The sequence below is a fragment of the Eriocheir sinensis genome, chromosome 24, assembly GCF_024679095.1.
Source record: "Eriocheir sinensis breed Jianghai 21 chromosome 24, ASM2467909v1, whole genome shotgun sequence".
In the NCBI taxonomy this organism is placed as follows: Eukaryota; Metazoa; Arthropoda; class Malacostraca; order Decapoda; family Varunidae; genus Eriocheir; species Eriocheir sinensis.
Window position 1 is genome coordinate 3804471 of NC_066532.1, and position 27946 is coordinate 3832416.

General features: G+C 41.7%; 1 protein-coding gene and 1 long non-coding RNA gene across 5 annotated transcripts in view; one reads left to right on the forward strand and one right to left on the reverse strand.

Annotated features, from left to right (window-relative positions):
• LOC127002783 (uncharacterized) overlaps positions 1-27946 on the forward strand; it is a 94618-nt gene that overhangs the window by 42952 nt on the left and 23720 nt on the right. The window contains exon 3 of the long non-coding RNA XR_007756536.1: positions 13621-13741. This is a non-coding gene — a long non-coding RNA (uncharacterized LOC127002783). The remainder of the gene's footprint in view (positions 1-13620; positions 13742-27946) is intronic.
• On the reverse strand, positions 2247-27918 carry LOC127002781 (uncharacterized). Of its 4 annotated transcripts, none has more exons than XM_050868974.1 (8): positions 27816-27918; positions 20083-20172; positions 18509-18618; positions 16181-16344; positions 11328-11489; positions 5771-5973; positions 4089-4139; positions 2247-3363 (listed from the first exon to the last, which is right to left on the reverse strand). In XM_050868974.1, the coding sequence occupies exons 2-8, from the start codon at positions 20170-20172 to the stop codon at positions 3298-3300; spliced, it is 846 nt and encodes a 281-aa protein (XP_050724931.1). In that variant the 5' UTR covers positions 27816-27918; the 3' UTR covers positions 2247-3297. The 4 variants fall into 4 exon arrangements, with proteins under 4 accessions (XP_050724931.1, XP_050724932.1, XP_050724933.1 ...); XM_050868975.1 differs by lacking the exon at positions 27816-27918 and adding an exon at positions 27607-27628; XM_050868976.1 differs by lacking the exon at positions 27816-27918 and adding an exon at positions 23680-23713 and having other exon boundaries at positions 4089-4136.

A 27946-nucleotide genomic window follows, 5' to 3' on the forward strand; every position in this document is an offset into this window, starting at 1 on the left:
CTATTCTCTCCATTTCTCTCTTTCCATCTCCTTTCCCTTCTCCTCTTTCTCTCCCAATCCTCCTCCCCTTTTCTTTCTTCCTTACTTTCTCTCCTCCTCCTCCATTTCTTTCTCTCCTCCTCCCTCTCCTCTTTTTTCCTTTTCACTTCTCTCTTTTCCTCCTTTTCTACGTCTCTCTCTCTTACTCTCTATTACTTTCTTCCCCCCCGACCTCTCTCTCTTTCCCTTCCTTCCTCAACCTCTCTCTCCCTCCCCCACTACTCTCTCCCTCTCCTCTCTCTCTCTCCCTCTCCCTCCCTCTCCGCACGTGAGGAAAACCGGAGCGAGGTGGTTGACGCTGGACATACGCGGCGCTGTACCTGAAACTACCTGGGCGGGGCTCGAACCTAGGTGCGTGTCGCGTTGGTGTTTGTTTATAGCACCTGTTTATGTGTGTGTGTGTGTGTGTGTGTGTGTGTGTGTGTGTTGTGTTTTTTTATATTTTTGTTTTTTTCATTTTTTTGTTGCTTTTTTATATTTTTTTATTTTGTCTTTGTACATATTAATTTTTTTTTTTTTAATTCGTCAAGTTTTTTGTGAGTTTTAATTGTTTTTGTTTGTATTGACGTATTTTAGTTTGTTTTTTTGTTTGTTTGTTTTTTCGTTTTAATTGTTTTGTGTGCGTTCATCTCGTGTTTTTTTTTTCTTTTGTATGTTTTTTTGTTTTTTTTTTGCATACATCACCTTTTTTTTCGCTGTTATTCATCACGTGTTTTTTTTTCAGTATTATTTGTTCTTTCTCTTTGGTAAGGTTATGTTACTTACCTTCTTTATTGTTTATTTTAATGATTTTCTTTTCTCTTTTTCTGTCTTTTTTTTTCTGCTTCCGTGTAGCCTTAGTGAAGCTGGTGTCTGCGTGGAGGACAGGTGCCAAGGCGAGGGTGGTTGTTGTTGTTGGTGTTTTGTGGGTCCGAATTCGATGGTGAGCCGCCTCTTTGTCCCCGCCTCTGTGTGTTCCTTGGGCGTGGTGTTAGCCATTGCCGGTGCCATGTTGCGTGTGTCCACATGCCGAGACAAATGGTAACTTATTCACACACACACACACACCCTCACGGGGTCAAGACGTGTCACTTGGCGCTCCCCATAGCAGCCACGGGGTCAGTTTGTTGACCCTTTTTCTTTTTCTTTTTCTTTTTCTTCTCTGCTCCCCATTCCCCCGCCCCTTCCCATTGTTTTCAAGGTACTCATTAATACAAAGAACACTCGTGAAATGTTGTGACACTATACAGACATACAGTGAGTGCAGTGTGTTAGTGGTGCTGGAAGGGTAGTGAGAGCTGCGTCGCCAACACAACACCGAGGACACGCTCAAGCTCCGGAGGACGAAATCACCCAGCAGCAGAGGAAGGTCAGTTCAGGAGGCAGGCAGTGAGGCAGCCTCGTCACTCAGGTTTGGAGCAAGATGTACGGCACCTTCATTTAACGATGTGCACTTGTTCCGAGAAACATATAACAACCAACCGCCCAGCAACCACCACCTGTGTCTCGCCGGCCCAGGCTTAGCACCTCCTTACTAAGCCTGGGTTTCCCTGAGTGACCTCCCAGATACTGCCCACCTGCATCCCTCTGGGACCTGTCACCTGAACCCAGCATCCTACCTGAGGAATAACATCGCACTTGACCTCACCGCCATCTGGAAGAATCCGCCCCTTCCCCCCCCGGCACCTCCCCCACTGCACTCCATCCCACCCAACCCCTCCCATCACCCCTACCTTTCCCAGAGACAAGTCTGACCCCCGTTTTCCATCCCCCTTCTCTTTTTATACTTGTTCTCGTTAGCGAAATTTACTTAAATGTATTTATAAAACGTAAATTTTCAGCCTGACGGCTGCCATATACTTAAATAAACCGTATATTATTACACACACACACACACACACACACACACACACACACACACACACACACACACACACATAGGGTTAAAATTTCAAAATTTTTATTATATATATATTTATGTATACATCTATATATATATATATATATATATATATATATATATATATATATATATATATATATATATATATATATATATATATATATATATATATATATATATATATATATATATATTATAGTCTTGGTTATATATAATAGTTTCCATATATAGCTTTGGAAGGTTAAGGATTTGTTTTCTTTACTGGCACTCCAGGTGTGTGTGTGTGTGTGTGTGTGTGTGTGTTGTGTGCATTTCTGTGTTTGTATGTATTTCTGTGTGTTTGTGTGTGTGTGTGTGTGTGTGTGTGTGTGTGTGTGTGTGTGTGTGTGTGTATGAGAGTTGCTGGGCAGACTCGCCAGGCGGCCGCCAGTGCTGGGTGTCTAAGGTTCACTATCAGTACGCGGCTGCTCGCTAGGGTCGGAGACTACGGGTAATGCTGACGGGGGAGGGAGACTGGGATAGATAGATAGATAGAGAGATAGGTAGATAGATAGAGAGATAGAGAGAGAGAGAGAGAGAGAGAGAGAGAGAGAGAGAGAGAGAGAGAGAGAGAGAGAGAGAGGGGAAGGAACAGTTAGTGTAGACAGTCATTACGTTATATCTTCATCTAGCAAAATTTTTTGGTCGTGTCCCCGCCGGCGCCTTACGGTGGTTAGGTGCAGCCAGTGTGCGGGGCGGCGAGGAGGGGATGCGGGGTCACGCACGGGGGGCGGCGTGACCAACGACTGGAGGTCATATGGGTGCGGGGGGTTGGGGGGGGGAGCGCCTCGCCGGCTGGGTGGCGGCTGGCCGCTTCGTCCCCGACTTGGCGGTGATGAAATTATGCTTGACGGCATTCTTTTTTTTTTTCTTTTTACTTTAACGTGTTATTTTTTTTTTTAGTATTTTGTTCTGTTATTGAATCCGGGATTCGGCGTGACAGACGCCGCGGTCCCGCTGCCCTCAGCGACGCCCGCGGCCCACACCCACGCCTGCACGGGTGCCGCCGCGCCGCGCTGCGGTGTCCAACGCGTGTCTCGTGTACCAGGCAGCGTGGCGTCCGCCCCGCGTCAAGTGTCTCGTCATCTGGCGTGAGAGAAAGACTTGAGAAAGGTTCTGCCGCGCCCCGCGACGCCCAGCACGTGTCCCCGGCGTGCAGGGCGGGTGTGCACGGCCGGGGCGGGGCTGGGGCGTGGTGGGGCGGGCGGGGTGGCGGGGGGCGGGGCACCCCTGGGCAGGGTGTGGGCGGGAGCGTCACTGCAGCAGAGCAGGGCTGTGTTCTGTGTCGTCGTGTGTGACTCGGTCAAGTCTGTGACGTGGTGGGCGGGCCGCGCCGCCTACAGCACGCCGCCCTTCTTGGCGGCCACGGGCAACTTCTCGCCCTGCAGGTACGGGTTGGAGCTCTGCAAGGAAAGGAGGCGGTGTTAGTGTGCAGCAGGCACAGGCCGGCGCGGCGACCAGACCCAGCACAGATTATCTCATTGGCTTAGGATCTTTGGCCGCCGCTGTCCGTTTGATTGTAATCGTGAAATGATTGATTGTTCTTTATTTTTTTCTCTTTTACCAACGTGTTAACTATTGACTACTTTATGCTTTGGTATTTTCCTTTGTTTTGTTGACTTATCAAAAAATACTACACTTTGTGTGTGTGTGTGTGTGTGTGTGTGTGTGTGTGTGTGTGTGTGTGTGTGTGTGTAATAATAATAATAATAATAATAATAATAATAATAATAATAATAATAATAATAATAAATGGTTTGTTCATTTGTAGGCAGCCATAAGGCTGAAAATACACAAAAATACCATACAATGAGTTTCATGTGGTGAGTAATGGGGGAAGTGGGGAAGGGTGATGTGTGTGTGTGTGTGTGTGTGTGTGTGTGTGTGTGTGTGTGTGTGTGTGTGTTGGGGTGGAGGGGTCATGTGATCATGGAGGTGTTAGTGACCCTCACAAGCGTCGGTATCGCACTAAGCCGATATCTGTCCGCGCGAGTTTTGACCGGGACGAGAATATTGGGGTGTCTTGTGGGTCTAGTGGGGGAAGGGAGGGCGGATGGGAGTAGGTCTCTATGTGTGTGTGTGTGTGTGTGTGTGTGTGTGTGTGTGTGTGTGTGTGTGTGTGTCTTACCTTTTTCTGGTGGAACTTCTTGGCCACGAGGCGATGGTGCTCGTCAGTCTGCTGGGGAAAGAAATGGAATACAAGTAGAGGCGTTAATTATATAATCTATCTACCCATCTATCTATCTATCTATCTGTCCACTTTATTCTACTTTCCCCTCTTCATTCTTCTTCAAACCACTTCGTTCAATCTCGTCTTATCCTCCTTTACTCTTTCTTATCATTTCTTTTTCGTCTTTCTTTTGTCTTAATCCCATTCAATCCAAACTCTCCAACCGATATTCTTTTCTCGTCTTTTCACGTCACTTTTCTATAGTTCATCCTTTCCCTTCCTATCGCATCCCACCATCTTTCCTTACTCTCTTATGTCTCTATTGCTTTTTATCTAACCTCATTTGCCCGTATTTCTACTCTCCTCATTTTGCTTTAGCTCAACCTGTCTCTTCATATCTTCTTTTCATCTTATTTACTTTCGTTTCTTCTTCCCAACAATACTCCTTCAAACGTCATTTCAGCCTTCTTTATCTCGCTATACTTTACGTCATCCTGGCATATAATTCTTTTGTTTCTTTTCATCCTGTTCCTTCTCGTGATATTCGTTTTTCCCTCCTTTACTTCATTCTAATCCTGCTCCTTCCCACCCCTATCCTTTTGCGTCTTACCTCTGACCTTCCTACTGAACACGATCCTTCACGAGTCTCATTGTTATCCTATTCCTATCCTTTGCTCTCCTTCCGTATCCTACCTAGTGCTAATCAGTTATATCTTATCCTTCCGCATCCTGTCTCTGATCTTCCTACTGAACACGATCCTTCACGAGTCTCATTGTTATCCTATTCCTATCCTTTGCTCTCCTTCCGTATCCTACCTAGTGCTAATCAGTTATGCCTTATCCTTCCGCATCCTGCCTCTGACCTTCCTACTGAACACCATCCTTCACGAGTCTCATTGTTATCCTATTCCTATCCTTTGCTCTCCTTCCGTATCCTACCTAGTGCTAATCAGTTATATCTTATCCTTCCGCATCCTGTCTCTGATCTTCCTACTGAACACGATCCTTCACGAGTCTCATTGTTATCCTATTCCTATCCTTTGCTTTCCTTCCGTATCCTACCTAGTGCTAATGAGTTATACCTTATCCTATCTTTATCCTATTCCTATCCTTTGCTCTCTTTCCGTATCCTACCTAGTGCTAATGAGTTATACCTTATCCTATCTTTATCCTATTCCTATCCTTTGCCCTCCTTCCGTATCCTACCTAGTGCTAATCAGTTATGCCTTATCCTATCTTTATCCTATTCCTATCCTTTGCTCTCCTTCCGTATCCTAGTGCTAATCAGTTATGCCTTATCCTTCCGCATCCTACCTCTGATCTTTCCTTCTCGTCCCATTTCCTATCCTTCCTCCACCCTCCCTCCCTCCCCACCATCAAGCTCTCCCATTCCCTTAATATAGCCTCACCAACATCATCTCATCTTTCCCCATCCCACTCCACCTCACCTCTCCTCACCACCATCACCTCCTCCACCCCACCTCACCTCCCCTCACTCCCAAACACAAACACCCCTTCCTAACAACCATCCCCACCCCTCCCCTTCTCACCATAACCTCCTCACCATCCCCTCAATCTTTCCCATACCACACCACCCTACCTCACCACCCTCCCCAGCATCACCCCTTCACCACACTCACCATCTCACTCATGATGTTGTCCAGGGTTGAGTCCAGCACGCCCTCGTTCTGGATGGAGCGGGCCAAGGCGGTGATCTCGGAGTCTTGGGTGGAGTCGGCGCACTCGAACATGTGCTCCGTGTCACACATACAGTCCTGCACCGCCTGGTAGTCGCGGGAGAAGGCTGCAGTGTTCTCGAATTCCTCCAGGCACCCGTCCTCAGCTGGAAGGGAAAGGGAGGGTGTTAAGTGCGCCTGGCCTCGGTGCTCATCTCCGTCGCGTTAGTCGTCGGAGAAAGGTTGAGGTTTAGCCTGATTTGCATACATATATATACATATATACATATATATGCATACATACATATATACATATATATTTGGTATCACAAGAAAGCAAATTAAATGTATTATTCATAAATGGGAAGTAATAGGGTTGAATACTAAATAAAATAAGAAATAACATGTATAATAAGGCGCTTAATACAGATTGGTTTATATATATATATATATATATATATATATATATATATATATATATATATATATATATATATATATATATATATATATATATATATATATATATATATATATATATATATTTGTGTTTATATATATATATATATATATATATATTAAAATGCTTTTAATTCAAGATATTCAACATATTGAAGTGTTCATATATGAATTTTTATGCAGATATATTAATTTTTGTGGCGTCAGGAAGGTTTTTCGTCGCGTGAAATGAGTCAGATTCGGCGAATGTTCGTCGCGACTTCTGGTCGAGCTCGAGCGAAAAATACTGAAGCTAGGAAGGCGTGCTTGGTGGCAAATGAAAGCTCTATTAATAGAGATTAATAATCAGTAAAAGAAAATTGGAAAGCACTAAATAAATAAAAATGTTATAAGCAAAAAACTAGGACGTGTCCAAATCGCGGTATAAGGGCCGAAAACAGGCTATTTTGTGACGGCACGACAACAAACTTGGAATCAAGCTATCATAAAATCCTTCGAGCTGGTCAAACTACATTGCCAAGAAAGGGCTACATGCCAAATTACAGCCTTCTAGAGGCAATAGCAAGGCCACACTAGACAAAAAGGGCAAAGTGTCTGGAGTTCGTCAAAATCGCTCTCAAAAGGGTTTACGTTTCGAGCTCCAGCGACGAAACTACTGGGAGTAGGGAAATGTTATGCATCATATTGGAAAGCACATTGGTAAGGCTAAATTATTTGTTAAATAAGTTTTTTGAAATTCTCAAAAAATAAGCGGGTTTCAAGGTTGGGAACTCAAAAATAGTTTTTTTTGAGTCGTTTTTTGCGAATTTATTCGATTTTTTACCCTTTCGAGTCGGTTTTTGAGCCGGTCGCTTATTAAAAGATATAGCCCTTTCATTTTGCCGTCGATTGATACCAAAAACATTTCTGTAGCCCCAGAAATAAGGGAGTTATGGTGATTCGCACCAAAGCGGTTGATTTTCCAAAATTCGCGGCTTAATGACAAGGTCGCCAAAAAATCAAAAGAGTCCGCCGTTCATTACTTGAGATGTCACTGATTACAGAGATACACATTGTAAGCCTAACTTCCGCCTTTCCTTCGTTTTCAAACACCGCACTACCCACCACCACCACCATCACCAACACCACCACAATTGACCTCCAGGAACACAGAGGAGGATTTTCAAGGCGCTAATGATGTATAACGTTAATAATGGGGGTATTGTGTGTACAGGGGGGGCGGGGGGGCGTTCTGGGAAGTGCCGAGATACGAAACCCATTAATCGGTGCGTTGTGATGGAGGGATGGATGCTCTCTTGAGGGGGTGGGATGGCGTGGGTGAGGGTGGATGAGGGTGAGTGAGAGAGAGGGTGAGTGAGAGAGAGAGAGAGAGAGAGAGAGAGAGAGAGAGAGAGAGAGAGAGAGAGAGAGAGAGAGAGAGAGAGAGAGAAAGTTAAAAAAAAGAAAGGAGGGGAAAGGGAAGATGGTGGCAAAGACAGAGACAAACAGACAGACAGACAGACAAACATACATACAAACAGACAGACAGACAGACAGACAACCCAACAGAATCAAATCTTAGGTAATAGATGAAGATAATTACAGAGGAAATATAGATCATTTGATGCAGAACTGAGACAGACAGAGACATACATACAGACAGACAGACAGAATCAAATCATGGGTATATAATGCTCGAAAATTGTGACAGAAAGAACACATTTGATTTGATACAGAATACACACACACACACACACACACACACACACACACACACACACACACACACACACACACACACACACACACACACACACACACACACACACACACACACACACGTAGAATTAAATCAACAGTAATGGCTTAAGTTCACCTCCATCATCATCATTATCATCATCATCATTATCAAGGGTAGTTTGTGTCCCATTCTTAGCTTATACAAAAACAACCTCTCTCATCCTCCCCTCAAGTGTGTGTGTGTGTGTGTGTGTGTGTGTGTGTGTGTGTGTGTGTGTGTGTGTGTGTGTGTGTGTCGTGCTCCCTCGGCTATGTAATCCAGAACAATTTGACGCCTTACACAATCTCCTCTTTTTCCATTTCTGTCTCATCTTCAGTCTGCCCTCCTGCCTTTTTACTGTCCCTTCTTTTTCACCTGTTTGTTACGTGAGCTGTCTACCTGTGTTGATTAATTAGTGTGGGAAGAAGAAGCCCTTGGTTAGCTTGCGTAGGTTAGCTTAGGGTAGGTTAGCTTGGAATAGGTTAGCTTAGGTTAGGTTAGCTGAGGTTAGGTTAGCTTAAGGTAGGTTAGCTTAGGTTAGGTTAGCTGAGGTTAGGTTAGCTTAAGTTAGGTTAGCTTGGGTTAGGTTAGCTTAAGTTAGGTTAGCTTAGGTTAGGTTAGCTTAAGTTAGGTTAGCTTAAGTTAGGTTAGCTGAGATTAGGTTAGCTTAAGTTAGGTTAGCTTAAGTCAGGTTAGCTTAGGTTAGGTTAGCTTAGGTTAGGTTAACTCAGGTTAGGTTAGCTTAAGTTAGGTTAGCTTAGGTTAGCTTAGCTTAGGTAAGGTTATCTCAGGTTAGGTTAGCTTAGATTAACTTAGGTTATCTTAGGCTAGGTTAACTTAGGTTAGTTTCATATTTTCACAGCACCAAATCTGACAACACAAACTTAACCTAACTTTACCTAACACAGTACAACATAGCCTTACTCATTGCTTTCGAAATCACCACCTGTATAATATTGTGTTCTAAGCCTAGACTCAACACATATAACATTCTTAGGCTAGTTGATATTTTTGTATAGCACCAAAACTAACAACACACAAACTTAACCTAACCTTACCTAACCCTGATCCGGATAAGAGAGAGAGAGAGAGAGAGAGAGAGATAATTAAATAGAGAATGAAAGAAAGAAGGAATAAATAGATAAGAGAGATGGAAAGAAGGAAAGAAGGAATAACAGAAAGAGAAAGAAAGAGAGAAATAAAGGAAAAGAAAGAAAATGAATAGACAGGAAAGAACGAGAAGAAAGAATGAAAGAGAGAATGAATAAAGAAAGAAAGGTTGATAGATAGAGACAAACACAGAGAGAGAGAGAGAGAGAGAGAGAGAGAGAGAGAGAGAGAGAGAGAGAGAGAGAGAGAGAGAGAGAGAGAGAGAGAGAGAGAATTAGGTAAGAAAAACAGAAAATGACAAAAGAAAAAATAAATGTAGTTAGGTAAAAAGAAAAAAAACAAAGAGAGAAAATAGAGAAAACTAGGTAAGAAAGAAAGAAAGAAAGACAAAGAGAGAATGAAAGACAGCAAGAGAACGAAAGAAAGAAAGATTACAAGAAAGAGAAAGAAAAGAAAGAAGGAATAAGTTGATAAGAAGGAGCGGAGAGAAAGACAAACAGACAGACAGAGACAGAGAAACAGACAGAGAGAGAGAGAGAGAGAGAGGAGCCAGACACTCGAGAGGATGATAAGAGAGCGAGGGTTTGAGTCCTCCAAGAATGGGCCGCTAACAACCAAGGGGCGATGATGAGGGTGATGGCAGAGACGGTCCCTTCAGAACCCTCTAATTTGTGTGTCTGATTCCGCCGAGCTGCATGTCACTTTGTGTGTACCCCAGTATGATCCCTGTAATTTCTATGTCTGGGTCTCTTTGCGTCTGTGTGGGTGTGGGTGTGTTTGTTTGTTTGTGGCTTTGTGTTTGTCACCAGTTCGGCATCGGTACCTTCCGTGTCTGGCCATGTTTTCGTATGTGTGTGTGTATGTTTGTTTGTGGTATGTGTGTGGTTTCTGTGTGCATGTATCTGTATGTTTCTCTGTCTTTGTGTGATTGTATATGTTTGTTTCTGTATGTCCGCCTGTTTGTCCATGCAAGTTTCTCTGTGTTTGTGTTTGTTTGTCTTTGTATGTGTAATTCTCTATGTATGTCTGTTTATCTATGGCTGTTTCTCTGTGTCCATCTGTCTCTGTCTCTCTCAATATCTTTATCTATATCAAAAGGTTCACAAGTCATTCATAAGTCTATATATTCTGGCTTGTGTGATACGAATAGAATTGAAACCCTTAAATGGAAACTAGATATATTTATGGATAGAAAAAAATAGTAAATAACCCATTGCCAGGAGTTATCATGTGGAGGTCAACTTAATCTTTCCCTCCCAAGAAAGTTCCATTGAGAGTAGAAGGTATCGTTACGTTTCTAAGTCTTCTAACAGTTAGTAATATTCAGTGACGTGTGTGTGTAGCCAAGAGAACTATGGAGCAGCCCGTTCTTTGTAGGTTAAAATTCTGTCCTCAAGAATGAAAAAAACGCTCCATCGACAGTAGAAGGTTTTGTTATATCGTTTCTGAGGCTCCTAACAGTTAGTAATCTTCAGTGACGTGCGTGTAGCCAAGAGAACATCGGAGTAGCCCAGGCTTTGTACGTTTTAATTCTGTCCTCAAGAATGAAAAAAAAACTGTTCCATCGACAGTAGAAGGTTTTGTTATATCGTTTCTGAGGCTCCTAACAGTTAGTAATCTTCAGTGACGTGTGTGTGTAGCCAAGAGAACTATGGAGTAGCCCGTTCTTTGTAGGTTAAAATTATGTCCTCAAGAATGAAAAAACGCTCCATCGACAGTAGAAGGTTTTGTTACATCGTTTCTGAGGCTCCTAACAGGTAGTAATATTCAGTGACGTGTGTGTAGCCAAGAGCACATCGTAGCCCATTCATTCTAGGTTAAAATTATGTCTCCAAGAATGAAAAAAAAAAAAAAACAGTTCCATCGACAGTAAAAGGTTTTGTTATATCGTTTCTAAGTCTCCTAACAGTTAGTAATCTTCAGTGACGTGTGTGAAGCCAAGAGAACATCCAGCATTTGTACGTTTTAATTCTGTCCCCGAGAATAAAAAAAAATATAAAAAAAACACGTGCCTCAAGCTCTTTAAGTTAGTAAAAAAATAGTCACCGTACATTAGACTGCAGTGGGAGCTGATTGGTTAGATGAAAGGAGGCTGGAGTTAACGAGTTTGTTACCCTTGAGCGAGGGGGAGGGAGGGGGGGGGGGCAGGGGTAATTTAGTGTCGGAAGATCATAGTAATCTGCAGTGCCTTACCAGTGTAGCCGAGGGGACAGGGGTTGGGTGGGTTACAGTAGGCGGGCAGCACTCCGTCACTGCTGCTGCTGGAGGTGCTGCTGCTGGAGGTGCTGCTGCTGCTGGTGCTTCCGCTGCTGCTCTTGCCTCCACTCTGGCCGGGTCGTTGCTTCAGCTTCTCCTCTGTCAGTGAGCGAAAAGGAAAGCATTCGTAACAACAGTAATCATGTGAAGAGTTCAATGGTCGGTATTTTAAGACTTTCGCTTCTCACATCAGCTATTTCTAAAGGTCAAAGAGATGATCAGTCGGGTTCTAATGAGTGTTCCTTCAGGTTCATTGTACAGACGAAGGGTTAGACTACCACCAGGGTCATAAAACTACTCCTGGAAATGCCCCAAACTCCTACGAAAGCCTTGTCAAATATGTGAACTTGGGCGACGAAATGTTTAGTAATACGGCCCATTATGTTATCAGGCCTGAGTGGTTAGCCTGCGGTCACGAGCTCGCGTCCCGCCCGCCTCCGATGACCCACTTGCTGTTTTTGTTTTTGTTTTTTTACATCAAAGGACACGGCTCAAGGGCAACAAAAAGAGCACAAAATAAACCCCGCTACTCGCCGCTCCCAAAGACCTCAAGTCCTGAAGACCACCTATCAACTTGGACTCTAGAAGAAAAGGCATTTGTAGAAGAAGCAATAAAGTAAAGTAGTCATGCGGTAGAGACAGTAATCATGTTAAGCAGGTACAGGTGATGAGACAGGAGGGGAAGTCATCAGTTCAGCAGTAATAAAGTAGACATGAGGTAGAGACAGTACTCATACAAGCAGGTACAGGTAATGAGCCAGGAGGGGAAGTCATCAGTTCAGCAGTGATAAAGTAGACATGAGGTAGAGACAGTACTCATACAAGCAGGGACAGGTAATGAGCCAGGAGGGGAAGTCATCAGTTCAGCAGTAAAAAAGTAGACATGAGGTAGAGACAGTGATCATATAAGCAGGGACAGGTTAATGAGCTCAAAGGGAAGTCATTTGTACAAGGAGAAATAACGTTAAGAAGACTGAATATAAAAGGGTGATTCATGGGACGGTGTGCAGGAGGTAGTTAGGTGCTAGATGTAACGTTATATATAAAGGGTGTAATTGAGTAGCATTTTTAGTCGAGTGTTTGATAAAGACCTAAACACTAACATTAAAACAACTCTGAGCGTTTACATTAACATCATCATCCTACTATGAATTAATTCATCATCATCATCATCATCAGCCCTGTTCTCTCTCTTACTAAATCAGCTTCCTCGAGGCTGGGCGTTCTGTACCGTCTCCGCCAGTTCTTCTCCCCCGCACAGTTGCTGTCCATATACAGGGGCCTTGTCCGCCCTCGTATGGAGTATGCATCTCATGTGTGGGGGGGCTCCACTCACACAGCTCTTCTGGACAGAGTGGAGGCTAAGGCTCTTCGTCTGATCAGCTCTCCTCCTCGTACTGATAGTCTTCTACCTCTTAAATTCCGTCGCGATGTTGCCTCTCTTTCTATCTTCTATCGATATTTCCACGCTGACTGCTCTTCTGAACTTACTAACTGCATGCCTCCCCCCCTCCCGCGGCCCCGCTGCACTCGACTTTCTACTCATGCTCATCCCTATACTGTCCAAACCCCTTATGCAAGAGTTAACCAGCATCTTCACTCTTTCATCCCTCACGCTGGTAAACTCTGGAACAATCTTCCTTCATCTGTATTTCCTCCTGCCTACGACTTGAACTCTTTCAAGAGGAGGGTATCAGGACATCTCTCCTCTCGTATTTGACCTTGCTTTCGGCCACCTCTTTTGTTTCTTTTTTAGGAGCAGCGAGTAGCGGGCTTTTTTTTTATTATTGTTTTATTTTTTTGTGTGCCCTTGAGCTGCCTCCTTTGTTGTAAAAAAAAAAAAAAAAAAAAAATCGCCTCGGTAGTTAGTGTCCCATTCTTAGAATAAAAAAAGCCTCTCATATATTCTGAAGTGTGTGGATTCTACCTCGTTTATGTAATCCAGATCTATTTGCTGCGTTATACAATTCCTTTTTTTCCCCACTCCTGTTTAGTCTTCTTTCAGCCCTGTTTCTCTCTCTCTCTCTCTCTCTCTCTCTCTCTCTCTCTCTCTCTCTCTCTCTCTCTCTCTCTCTCTCTCTCTCTCTCTCTCTCTCTCTCTCTCTCTCTCTCTCATCAATCAGCATTAACATCTTAGAATCGTTAATATTCTCTGCTCTGTTTTGACTTAACATGTAAACCTCTCGTAGACTTGTTCATAGTAGTAATTCTTTTTTTTATATATCAACAGGTGGTGGTGCTGATAGTGGTGATGGTGATGGTGGTGGCGGTGGTGTTGGTGGTGGTGGTAAGAAGAGACGCCAGAAGTAAAGACAGACTCTCGTGTTACGCAAGAATCGCCGTTATTAAAGGTAGGTGGCGCCACTTGAGTCCTTTATTTTTTTATTCTTTCGCTGAGTTCGGGAAGTAATTAAGCCAATCTTACGCGGAAAATTTCTTTAGCCTTTCTTCTTCGTCCTTCTTTGCGAGCTTTTAATCATCCTTTTCTTTGTACTTGGTTAATAGCCTTTTTATGAATCTTGTCCGGCAACTTCCTTCGCCTTCATTTACGTGAGGAGCGTCTGGCGAACTCTTTTTCTCCTTATTTTTGTTCTTCCTCCGTCTCCTATGCCATAAAACCTTGGTCTGTCTCTTTTACCATGAAAAGTGTCATTATAAGTTCAAGGGTAGAGAAAGTTTAAAAGGTCAACGGTTTAAGGTTTTCGTGAGTTTGAGAGTTTCAGGAAAATAGGTTCACCATTGCTTCGGAATCTAACTCTCCATTCTCTCTCTCTCTCTCTCTCTCTCTCTCTCTCTCTCTCTCTCTCTCTCTCTCTCTCTCTCTCGGGTATCAATGTACTCCATCCCGCTCCGGCAAAGAATCTAGTATCAACTCTCCACTCTTCTCTGTCTGCCCTGACTTTCACATTTCTGGGTTGCCATTCCGTTACTTCGTCCATTTGTTATCTAGGAGTGATGTGTCCTGCCCGATCCGACTTTTTACTCTTTGAATCGTCATCAGAAAGGTTTAGAGTAATGGGTAACGACTGCTTCTGTTTCTGGGCCCATATTCTGAGACGCTTTCGACCAAGGACGCCAGATTATCGTACTCAGAGCCTCGTATATACCGGTTTCTGACTCATAACTATTCCCAAAAATCACCAATAATTAACCAATTTAACGATAACGGTATATGAAACCAGTTATTGGGGTCGAGGAAGCAGTTATATGGGCGGAAATCGGCAAACAGAAGAGAGAGCGTACGACAATCTGGCAACGTTGCTTTCGACCCTTATATTAACTACTTCCAAGGGCCACAAAAGTCGGGTTCTCCTGAGTGTCTTTTGTTAGGCTCATCGTACAGAAGCCTTGTTAGACAATTACTGTAGTCTTCCAAATATGTCGAGGCCGGTCTGGCGTAGGCTCCCGTGGGTCCTTTCCTCCCCTCTGCTCTGCCATACAGTCCCAACACCTATCTCTTCCTCTCATATGTAAGCTATAGGTAACATATGAGAGGAAAAAATAGGTGTTGGGACTGTGTGGCACCGCGGGAGCCAAGGCCAAAACGGACTCGACAATTTGGTTTCACTATAGGCTCATAATACTACCCACGGAAATACTAACACAGTCTCTTCTAAAGCCCCAAATGTGAGTGTGTAAGCCCCAAAATGTTTAAGAATATGGCCCTGGCTTGGCGTGTAGGTGGCTTACTTCACTGGGCTCATAAAACTATCCATGTAAATACCAACGTAACAACCACTATGAAATTCTTGTGAAATGGAGGTGATCTGCTTCGAAATGTTTAAGAATACGTCTCTGGGTAGGTTGGTTAGTTAGTTAATTAGTTAGTTAGGAGGTTGTTTATTTTACTACGCTCACAAAACTGTCCATGGAAATACCAACACAACCTCTATGAAAGCCTCAACAAGTGTCGGTATGTAAGCCTCGAAATGTTCAGGAATATGGACCCTAAGTTGGTTGGTTAGTTAGTTAGTTAGTTAGGGGGTTGTTTTATTGTACTAGGCTCACAAAACTGTCCATGGAAATACCAACACAACTTCTATGAAAGCCTCAACAAGTGTCGGTATGTAAGCCTCGAAATGTTCAAGAATATGGACCCTAAGTTGGTTGGTTAGTTAGTTAGTTAGTTAGGGGGTTGTTTTATTGTACTAGGCTCACAAAACTGTCCATGGAAATACCAACACAACTTCTATGAAAGCCTCAACATGTGTCGGTATGTAAGCCTCGAAATGTTCAAGAATATGGACCTTAAGTTGGTTGGTTAGTTAGTTAGTTAGGGGGTTGTTTTATTGTACTAGGCTCACAAAACTGTCCATGAAAATACCAGCACAACCTCTATGAAAGCCTCAACAAGTGTCAGTATCGAAATGTTTAAGAATATGGGTCATAAGTTGGTTAGTTAGTTAGTTAGTTAGTTAGTTAGGAGGTCGTTTATTTTACTAGGCTCATAAAACCACTCAAGGAAGCACTAACATAACCTGTACGAAAGCCTCAACAAATGTCGGTATGTAATCCCCGAAATGTTCAAGAATATGGACCCCGAGTTGTTTAGTTAGTTAGTTAGTTAGTTAGGAGGTCGTTTATTTCACTAGGCTCATAAAACCACTCAAGAAAACACTAACACAACCTCTATGAAAGCCTCAACAAGTTTAGGTACATAAGCCCCGAAACTTTTGAATATACGAGCCCTGGATTGCTTACTTCTCTAGGCTCATAAATCTATCCCTGGAAATGCCCCAAACTCCCACGAAACCCCTGCAACGTTTAAGAATACCACCTCAATCTCTCACCGTAGTTTCCGAGGATGGTGCCCAGCAGGGAGGAGTGTGAGAGGTACTCCTGGTCCCGGATGGAGGGGCTGTGGGCAAGGGCGTCGTAGTCGAGAGGGAGGCCCATATCAGGCATGTCCTTGAGGGTGCGTGGTGAGATGCCCTCCGTCAGGGAACGACTCAGGCTGTGGAAGGAGGGACTTATTCGTGGCTGATAGATTGTGTTCGTGTGCAGGCAATGGACATGGAAGTAAGGGAATGAAGTTTTGTGTTCGTCTGCAAGCAATGGATTATATTAGTGAGTGAATGTGATTTACTGTTCTTCTGCAAGCAATGGGTTATGGTAATGAGTTAATGGTATATGATGTTCGTGTACAAGCAATAGTTAATGGAACAAGCTAAACACTCGCGTAGTTAGATCATGTATGACCTTATTTTGCGTCAAAGGAAATCGGTAAAGAGGAAGACGAAGTAGAAAGAAAAATAGAGTAGAAAAAAAGAAGGATGGAAAGAAGGAGGATTGAAAGAAAGAAAGAAAAAGAGAAGAGAAAGAAAGAAACTGAGAGAAAGATAGAAAGATAGAAATTGAAAGATAGAAAGAAAGAAAAAAGGAAAGAAAGAACAAACTAACAAGCAAAAAAAGAAGAAAAGAAAAAAATAAGAAAGCAAGCAAGGAAGATAAAGAAAGAAAGAAAAGAATGAATGAAAAAGCAAGAAACAAAGAAAGGGAAAGAAAGAAAAAAGAAAACAAAGAAAAAACGATAAAAAATAGACAAACAAAAATGAGAAGACACATTTCAGAATACTCGTCACCACCCAGAAACTTAAAAAAAAATAATAATAATAATAATAATAATAATAATAATAATAATAATAATAATGATAAAAAAGCCTCATAGACAAAGCTAACATTTCATAACATCATCACATATTTTTCACTACCTTTTTTCAACCACCCTCAACTTCTATCCATCACGGGGAGTCCCAGAAGCGAAATACTCTGTTGTCTGACTTGAATAATATCGGTCATGTACAAAAGAATATGCTGTTCTCTCCTCTACTGTCTCTCTGTCTATCTATCTATATATTTATCTACCTACCTATTTACCTTCCTTTCTTTCTTTCTTCCTCTCTCTTTCTTTCTTTCTTTTTTTTTCATTAATTCTCTTTCTTCTTTTCTTTCTTTCTTTCTTTCTTTCTCTTCCTTTCTTCCTTACTTCTGTCCTACCTACCTTCCTTCCTTTCTTTGTTCTTTCTTTCTTTCTTTCTTCTTTTTTTTATTTCATTCCCTTTCTTCCTTCCTTCCTTCCTTTCTTTGTTCTTTCTTTCTTTCTTCTTTTTTCTTTCATTCTCTTCCTTTCTTCCTTTCTTTATATCTTCCTTCCCTCCTTCCTTCCTTCACTCCTTCCTTCCTTCCTTCCTTCTTTCCTTCCTTCCTACTTACCTACCTATCTCTATCTATCTATCTATCTTCCCTCTCCATATCCCTTTCAGACAGACACATCAACACATAACAGATGCATAGTTGCCCCGCGCGTTTACCCCCTTCAGAGTTTGTGATAGTCTACGGTGCTGTCTTGCCGCGTTTCACTTACCCTGCTCAGTACGCCTCTCATTGATTACTGCGCCGAGGTGAAAAAACTTAGGATATCTTTTCTAGGTTACTGAGATCTCGCAGACGTTACATTTTTGAGGGGAGGTGATGCACAGGATAAACTTAGAACAGTACACCATTATATCATGTTTCCGAGAAGGGGGGTGGGGGGGAAGAACTGTAGTATAGTTTAGTGAAAGAAAACGTTAGAAATAAGTCCATGCCAGCGTCGTGTTCACTAAAACGTTGGTGAAATACTTTGAATTAAAACGTTTCTGTAGAGGTATGTGTTGGCACTCTTTGTGGTGGAGGTGGAGGGGTAAAGGAGTGGAAGTGAAGGGGTGTATGTGGGTATTGATAAGTATATGAAGGAGAATACAGCTGTTGGTATGGGTGTGTTAGTGGGTATGGGGCTGAGATATTAGGTTTTGTAAGTGTGTTTGTGTGTGTCTGGGGGATCACTCGTGGTATTTCTGCATACTATAGATGACGGGGAGTAGGAGTGGAGAAGAGAATAGACAATAGACAGCAAGTTATAGGTATAAGTTAGTGAATTAGGCGGTCTGGATGAGGCTTTGAATAGATTGTGGTGTAAGTGTGTGCGTGTCTGGGGGATCACTCGAGGTATTTCTGCATACTTTAGATGTCGGGGAGTAGAAGTGGAGAAAAGATAGAAAGTCAAGTTATAGAGATGAGTTAGTGAATGAGGTGGTCTGGATGAAGGTCTGAGTTGGTGGCACGGGCGAGGGGCTTACCTGGGCGAGGGCAGCTCCAGATAGTCCTTCGCGGGGTCTGCCATGCCGCTGCCCATCTTGGCCACCATCTCGCGCAGGAAGGCATCGGAGAAGTCCACCGGGGCCCCTCCCTGCCCGCCGCCACACACACACACGAGAGAGAGAGAGAGAAGCAGACTTAATAACGCTCGTAATAAACACATGGAAAAGCCTGAACGGACTCATGTCTTCCAGTCCTACTCACTTCGGATAAAGGTAGAGTCAATAGCCATCAAGAAATATGTGAAATCGCCTCGTGAACCTCGAAAATAAAGGAAAGGAAAGGAAACGGGAGAGAAGGGAAGAAAATGAAACTATATGAAAGAGGAGACGTGAGGAGGGGAAAGAAAGACAGGTGAGATAAAGGAAAGGGAGAAACGAAAGGAAAGGAAAGGAAAGGAAACGGGAGAGAAGGGAAGAAAATTAAGCTATATGAAAGAGGAGAGATGGGAAGGGGAAAGAAAGAGAGGTGAGAAAAAGGAGAGAGAGAAACGAAAGGAAAGGAAAGGAGAGGAAGGAAAAGAAAAGGGAAATAAGGGAATGGAAAGAAAAAGAAAGGTAGAGAAAGGGATGGAAGGGAAGAAAGAAATGGTGGGGAAAAAGAGAAGAGAAGAAAAGGAAAGGAAAAGGGAGAGACGGGGAGAAAAGGAAATTAAATTAAAAGGAAGAAAAGGAAAAGAAAGGAAAGGGAAGAGGAGAAAAGCGAGGAAAAGAAGATTAAGTAAAAGGAGTGAAGGGGAGGGGAAGGAAATGAAATGAAATGAAGAGAATGGAATATAGGCGCTAGAATACTTCTATACAACAACATCAATAACAACAACAACAACAAAATCAGTGTATATACAAAGCCTATCTCCACAATAACGAAGGGAACTGTCGGCCAAGTGAGAGTGAGCAGCTTAGGACGAAAGTTATCAAATCAACGATCTATTTCTGGCCGCGACATTTTGAGGCGAAGGTCGCGAGCGTCAGCCGGCATAAAAGTCGCGTCCCTTTGGCCCTCAAGAGCTATTTTAGGGCCTCAGGGACGGGACTTATTTATGCGATGCCTCTCCTTGCAAGATAACTCCTATTTTTATCTTTATTGTGGAGAGAGAGAGAGAGAGAGAGAGAGAGAGAGAGAGAGAGAGAGAGAGAGAGAGAGAGAGAGAGAACGAACCAAAGAATAAATACAAAAGTCATACATAAAAAAACGAAAAAAAAGGAAACTAAAGAATAACGTTGACGGAAAGAGACAGACACAAACAGACAGACAGAGAGAGAGAGAGAGAGAGAGAGAGAGAGAGAGAAAAAAAAGAAAAAAAAAGAAATAATGCAAGAATATACGAAGAAAATGCAATAGACACAGACAAATAGACAGACAAACAGACAGACAGAGACAGACAGAGAGAGACAGTGATTCCAAGAAACAAAAAAACAAAAAAAAGAAAGACGGTGAAAGAGACAGACAGATGACAGAGATAGACAGACAAACACATACATACACACATACATACATACATACACACGTTCATACAGACAGACAGACAGAGGAGGGGGGGGAGGCGGTTACTCACGGCGGCGGAGGACACGTAGCAGGCACTGAAGGGAAGGAGGGCGAGGGAGAGAAGGGAACCGATCATGACCACGCTCACGGCAGCCGTCATCTGTGGGGGGAAGGGCGGTGTTAGTGGTGGTGGTGGTGGTGGTGGTAGTAGTAGTAGTAGTAGTAGTAGTGGTGGTAGTGGTGGTGGTGGTAGAAGTAGTAGTAGTAGTAGTAGTAGTAGCCGTAGTAGTAGAAGAAAAAGAAAAGATGAAAAAGAAACAAAAAGAAGAAGTAGAAGAAGAAAAAGAAAAAAAGAAGAAGAAATATAAATAAGAATACAACTATCTCTAACATATCTTCAGTACACGGCCATCCAGGGAACACAAATAAAGATAAAAAAAAAAAAATAGCAAGTTACAACGAGCACTTTATCATTACATTCCCCGTCCCTGAGCCGCCGCCCGCTGCAGGAAGGTAATAACAGCTGATGGAGACCCCGGACTGCCGCCTCACGTGCCACCAACACACTCGCCTTGAGCCGAAGTGGGCGGGGAGCGAGACGGCACGAGTGATAGAAAATAACGAGGATAATAAGTTTTTAGAAGTGTAGTTAATTAGTCTGAACTGTCTGCACGTGTTGGCTTGTCAAGAGTCTACGAGGATGAAAAGTTTGCTGGAGCTGTTTGTGTGGAGACGAGAAACGGAAGAGAAAGAACAGAAGGGAAAGAGTTCTGTAAAATAATAAAGATGATGACAGTTATATATAAAAGTATCAATACGTGTTGTCTTCAGAGTCTGCGAGGATGAAAGAACTTACTGACCTAGCATTGTGAAGACGAGAAACGAAAGAGAAAGAACAAAGGGAAAGACTACTGTAAAATAATAAAGATGATGACAGTTATATATAAAAGTGTTAGCACGTGTTGTATAGTTATGAGTCTGCGAGAATAAAACAAATTACTGACCAAGCTTTGTGTGAACGAGAAACGAAAGAGAAAGAACAGAAGGGAAAGACTACTGTAAAATAATAAAGATGACAACAATAATACATAAAAGTGAGGTTATTTGAACTGTCTTTACGTGTTGTCTTCAGAGTCGGCGAGGATGAAAGAACTTACTGACCTAGCATGGTGAAGACGCGAAACGAAAGAGAGGACAGGAGGGAAGACTACTGTAAAATAATAAAAATAAAGATAACAACAATGAATTATAAAAGCGAGATTAACTGTACAGTCTTCACGTGTTGTCTTCAGAGTCTACGAGCATAAAAGATTAACCTAGCATCGTGTGGGCGGGAAACGTGAGACAACCAGACACTCACGATGATAATAATTCGAGGAAGTTTGATTAATTCCCTTCCGTAATGTTATACGCGCAATGTTCTCAGAAGCCCCGGGAGAGAAAACAATATTACTGACGGGGTCTTAGTGGGCGAGGATTAACACGTGAAGCCTCAGAAGAGATGGGAAGGGGAAGGAAAGAAAGGGGAGGAAAAAGGAAAGGGAGGGAAGGGATGAAAAGGAAATTAAATGAGAAGGGAGAGAAGGGAAAGGAGAGGAAATACGACACGGGAAAGAAAAGGAAGGGAAGGAAATGAAAAGGGAGAGAAGGGAAAGGAGAGGAAATACAATGAACCGGGAAAGAAAAGGAAGGGAAGGAAAGGAAATGAGAAGGGAGAGAAGGGAAAGGAGAGGAAATACTCTCTCTCTCATTAACACGGGAAAGAAACAGGAAGGAAAGGAAATGAAAAGGGAGAGAAGGGAAAGGAGAGGAAATACAATGAACCGGGAAAGAAAAGGAAGGGAAGGAAAGGAAATGAGAAGGGAGAGAAGGGAAAGGAGAGGAAATACTCTCTCTCTCTCAAAAGCCTGAAGGAGAGAGAACATTACTGGCGTGGTATTAGTGGGCGAGGATTGACACGAAGCCTCAGAGAATACTAGAATACGCATATGTGACAACAACAACAAGAACAACAACAACAACAACAACAACAACAACAACAACAACAACAACAACAACAACAACAAGAAATCAGTATATACAAAGTCCAGACTCCAAATAATTATAATTCCCCGAAGTTTAATTAGCTCCCCTCAGAAGTGTGTCACGTGTGCTGTTCTCAAAAGCCTGAATAGAGAGAACAACTTGACTGGCGTGGGTTTAGTGGGCGAGGATTGAAGAAGAAAAAGAAATAGAAGAGGAAGAACAAAAAAAGAATAAGGAAGAAGAAAAATGTAGAAAAAGAAGGAAATTTACACGAAAAAGACGAAGGAAAGACAAAAATAGAAGAAGAAGGAGAGAAAGAAAAGAAGAAGCAGCAGATAAAAAGAAGAAACAGGTAAAGGAAAAACAAGAAGAAAAAGAAAACCAGACTCCTAGTAATTATAATTCGCCGAAATTTACGTCATTAGCTCCCCTCAGAAGTGTGTCACGTGTGCTGCTCTCAAAAGCCTGGAGGAGAGAAAAACTTGTCTGACGTGGTTGAAGTGGGCGAGGATTTACCGAGCACCAGGAATGTAAATAGATCATGAGAGTGAATAAAAAGTAAGCCAGTTCCCTGCAGCGTCGTGTCACGTGTTGTGTTGTTAAAAGACTTGGAGAGAAAGGCAATATTACTGACGTGACTTGAGTGCCCGATGACCTGCAGAACACCAGTATTGTAAAAGTGTAATAACAGCTCACAAAGGTTGGTAATTTAGGGAAGAAAAAGGTGTTGCGTTGTAGAAAGACTTGTAGAGACAGGCAATGACGTGACTTGAATGACCGACGACCTGCAGAACACCAGTATTGTAAAAGTGTAATAACAGCTCACAAAGGTTGGTAATTTAGGGAAGAAAAGGTGCTGTCTTCTTAAAAGCCCTGGAAATAGAACTAAAAACAATAAAAGAATAAACTACTGACGAAACTTGGAGGCAAAGAAGAATGGAGACCCGTAAAAGAACAAATAATCCAAAATACATTACCTGTAGTGTGAAAAATAAAAATAAAAATCCATAATACATAATCAGTAGAATGAAAATTAAAAGAAAAATTCAAAATACATAATCAGAAGTATGAAAATTAAAAGAAAATAATACTCCAAAATACATCATCAGTAGTATGAAAATTAAAAGAGAAATCCAAATACTCCAAAATACATAATCAGTCGAATGAAAATTAAAAGAAATAATCCAAACTAAATATTCAGTAGTATAAAAATTTTAAGGTGAAGTCTCCAATAGGCATGTTAGGAGGCCCTGGTAGTTGGCCTCAGTACGTTAGTGGCGCAGGAAAATGTTTATAGTGACGCCGTCTTGCTTGGCTCATACTACCCCCCCGGAGCTCATTTTTTTTATCCTCAGAGTTAATTTAGAGTCCGGAATGATAGGTGGTCTTCAGGACAGCATATGGGTAGTCTTAGGCCACTCGGCGGTGACTGAAAATTGCCAGCCTGTATATTTAGCGGCGGGCAGGACAGACAACAGTACTCTACGTGTTATATTGTAAAAAGAAAAACAACAGAAGACAAACAAAACTAAATGACGAGTCGCTTTTTAGTGGAGAGGAGCGAGGAAAAAATAGTATTGTTCCTCCTAAAACAAAGCATGATTAGTAAAGAGAAAACGCTAAGATGAAGTTGATTCCATACCATTTTGTTGTTTTGTTGTTAGTGATGGTGGTGGTGATGGGGTGATGCGGGTGTTAGCGGTGAGAGGATGGGGTGGTGATGTTGATGAGGGTAGTGGTGGTAGTGGTTGTGGTGGTGGTGGTGGTGAGATTAGTTGTGATAAGATAAGAACAGAACAGAGAGCAATTAGGAACCTGAGTCGATCAATATCTCTCTCTGTCTATCTATCTATCGTTCAAATTCACTCTGCTCCGTTTGCGTTTAGAAGTAACTTAAATCACTAATCTTTGCCGTAAATAACAACAATAAATAATGATAACCAAAAAATGAAGATGAGGAAAACGCAGAAGAAAAAAAAAGTACGAAGAAAAAGAAAAACAAAACAAGAACTAGAAAATTAAAAAAAAAGAAAAAAAAGGAAAAAAAGAAGAAAAAGAAGAAAAAGTTATACGGAAAAGACGAAGAAAAAAAACAGAGACAGAATAAGAGAAAGAAAAGAAGAAACAGGAGATAAAAAAGAAGAAACAAGAAAAAGAAGAAGAAAAAAAGAAATAGAAGAGGAAGAACAAAAAAGAATAAGGAAGAAGAAAAAAAGAAGAATAAAGAAGAAGAAAAAAGAAGAAAGAAGAAGAAAAAAAGAAAAAGAAAAAAGAAAAAGAAAAAGAAAAGAAGAAAGAAGAAGAGAAGAAGAAGAAGAGGAAGAAGAAGAAAAGAAGAAACAGGGAGAGGAAGAAGAAAAAGAAGAAAAAAGATAAAGAAGAAGAACCCACTATAACCCACATGTACAAAATCCACTACAGTCGAACATATGGTACAGAGTCGGACCCCAAAATGCCGGTCGATATCTTGGTCCGTAAACGAAAACAAAAGACGAGCGCCGAAACCCACCGAGCGCCCACACACCCAACAAAGGCGCGGGTCTCACAATGATTCGTTCCTGCTGCCAGAGAATTTCGCTCATGTAGGGGAGACTGGTTTAGTGTGACCCCCCTCCTCTTCTTTTTTTTTTTTTCTCTTCTTCCTCTTATTTTTCTTCATCTAGTTCTTCTTTTTCTTTTTCTTCTTCTTCTACATCATTTATTTCTTCTTTTTCTTCTTCCTCTTCTTCTTTTTCTTCTTCTTCCTCTTCTTTTTCTTCTTTTTCATCATCTAATTCTTCTCTTTCTCCTGTTCTTCTTCTTCTTCTTCTTCTTCTTCTTCTTCTTCTTCGTCTTCGTCTTCTTCTTTTTCTTCGTCTTTCTCCTTTTCTTCTTCTTCTTTTTCTTCTTTTTCATCTATTTCTTCTTTTTCTTCTTCTTCTTCCCCTTCTTCTTTTATATCATCTGTATCTTCTTTTTCTTCTTCTTCCTCTTCTTTTTCTTTTTCATCATCAAATTCTTCTCTTTCTTCTTCTTTTTCTTCTTCTTCTTCTTCATCTATTTCTTCTTTTTCTTCATCTTTTTCCTCTTGTTTTTCTTCTTCTTCATCTATTTCTTCTTTTTCTTTTTCTTCATCATCTATTTCTTTCTCTTCTTCTTCTTCTTCTTCTTCTTCTTCTTCTTCTTCTTCTTCTTCTTCTTCTTCTTCTTTTCTTCTTCAATTTCTTCCTCTTCCTATTACTATTTACTATTGATTACTAACTTTGCTCTTTACTTCCTTTCTATTAACTCCTCTTTTAATTCATTGCTGTTTACTCTGTTATGTGCATTCTGCTATTTCCTTTTCCCTCTATTTACTCTTTACTACTTTACTCTTTACCCCTTCACCATATACTCCTTGTTATCTACTCTATTTCCTCTTCACTCTTTACTAATTATCTCGTTACCTCTTTACACTTCCTTATTTACATCCTTACGTCATAACTTTCACCTCAATATTACACCTGAGCCTCACTAATTACACCTGCATATATACACACCTGTGCTTTATTAACTATACCTCAATACATTAACCTTTACCTCATTAAGTGTACCTGCATATTCACATCACTGATCATTAACTCTATATTCACCTGTCCATCATTAGTTGTACCCCCATATTCACACCTGTACAATATTGATCATACCTGCATATATTTATCTTTCCATCATTAATATTAAACCGCAATACATACACGCTTGTACATCATCCTTATACCAGCCTGAGGTTCATTGAGGACAAAGCCTTATATAAGAGTCACTGAGTAGCAATTAAACCTTATTGAAAGCCTCTTACGTCAGATCATTAGAGGGTTTAGCTCAGACGGAAGACCCTTAAGCAGGTTAACTGGGTAGCAATCAAGAGGGGATTGTAAACCACTACGAGGAGGCTTATGTAGAAGTTGTCGTTTAAGTTGTTTGTAAAGTTTCAGCAGCTTTGCGTAAACCACTTAGAGGATGCTTTTGTAGAAATTGCCATGGTCGAAAAACACTTTATGGAACAACAAATTTAGGTTCACTATCACGTGGAAAAGAGAACGTCATGGTAATTTGAGTCGCTGAAGAAGGATTAAGGGGAAGATTAAAGGTAGGAGGAGGAAGAGAGAGAAGGAGGGAAGGAAGAAGGAATGAAGGGTGAGGATGAAAGAAGGGCATAAAAAAGAAAGAATAGTAGATAGGAAGGAAAGGAAGAAAGGGAGAAGAAGAAAAGGAATAAGATAGAAAGAAGAAAATGAGGAAGAAGTAAGTGAGGAAAACAACCTAAAGGAAAACAAAGCAAGCCCAGTATCACGTAAGAAAAAAACACGTCATGGTAATTTGAGTCGCTGTAGAAGGGCTGATGGGAAGATTAAGTTATTTACACGTTCACAATGGAAGAAAAGTACGAAGAGGCGTCAAAGGAAAACAAAGCAAGCCCAGTATTACGTAAGAAAAGAATGTTATGGTTATCTGAGTACCTGAAGAAGGGCTGAGAAGGAGAGGGAGTTGTTTACACGTTCATAATGGAAGAAAAGTACAAAGAGGCGTCAATTTGCGTCGTAAAACACCTAAATGGCGTACAAATTTATGCTTAATATCACGCTAGAAAAAGAATGTTAGGGTTATCTGAGTAGCTGAAGAAGGGCTGAGAAGGAGAGGGAGTTGTTTACAAGTTCAACATATGTGAGAAAATACTTTGGAGGTTAACTGATAAATGGCGTACAAATTTATGCTTAATACCACGTGGAAAAGAGAATGTTATGGTTATTTTAATAGCTGAAGGGCTGAGAAGGAGAGGGAGTTGTTTACAAGTTCAACATATGTGAGAAAATACTTTGGAGGTTAACTGATAAATGGCGTACCTACAAATTTATGCTCAATATCACGTGGAAAAGAGAATGTTATGGTTATTTTAATAGCTGAAGGGCTGAGAAGGAGAGGGAGTTGTTTACACGTTCAAAATACATCATAAAATACTTGGGGGGTTGACCGTGATAAATAGCGTACAAATTTATGCTTAATACCACGTGGAAAAGAGAATGTTATGGTTATCTGAAGGGTTGAGAGGAAGGGTTGAGAAGTATAGGGAGTTGTTTACACGTTCAGAAATGTGACGAAATACTTGGGGGGTTGACCGTGATAAATGGCGTACCTACAAATTTATGCTCAATATCACGTGGAAAAGAGAATGTTATGGTTATCTGAAGGGTTGAGAAGTATAGGGAGTTGTTTACACGTTCAGAAATGTGAGGAAATACTTGGGGGGTTGACCGTGATAAATGGCGTACCTACAAATTTATGCTCAATATCACGTGGAAAAGAGAATGTTATGGTTATTTTAATAGCTGAAGGGCTGAGAAGGAGAGGGAGTTGTTTACACGTTCAAAATATGTCATAAAATACTTGGGGGGTTGACCGTGATAAATGGCGTACCTACAAATTTATGCTCAATATCACGTGGAAAAGAGAATGTTATGGTTATCTGAAGGGTCGAGAGGAAGGTTTAAGTTCTATGTACATTTGAATTGGATGAAAAGACTTAATCATCGACCGCCACTCAGAGAAAACAAACCAGCAGGCGGGAGCAGACAAGGCTGGGACGGGCCGAGCAGAAGCAACAGCTGTCACCCCCATCACACAATACCCGCTCCAACTACCCCAAAACCTCACCACCACCTCGCTACACACCACCAGAGGACCCTTAACGATGCTCACAACAGAAACCACGTACACTAAAGGGCTTAAGGGGGTAGATAGGCGTTAGTGGCAGTCCAAACTCACCTTGATATTGCTTGTGGTAGGCTCGCGGGCTCCGTGCAATATGGCGTCCACTCTACGGGCCCTCACTGCCAGCTATCAGCGAGGGACGAATTTAGCAACTTTCTTCATGTTCGTTACTGCTTGGAATCGAA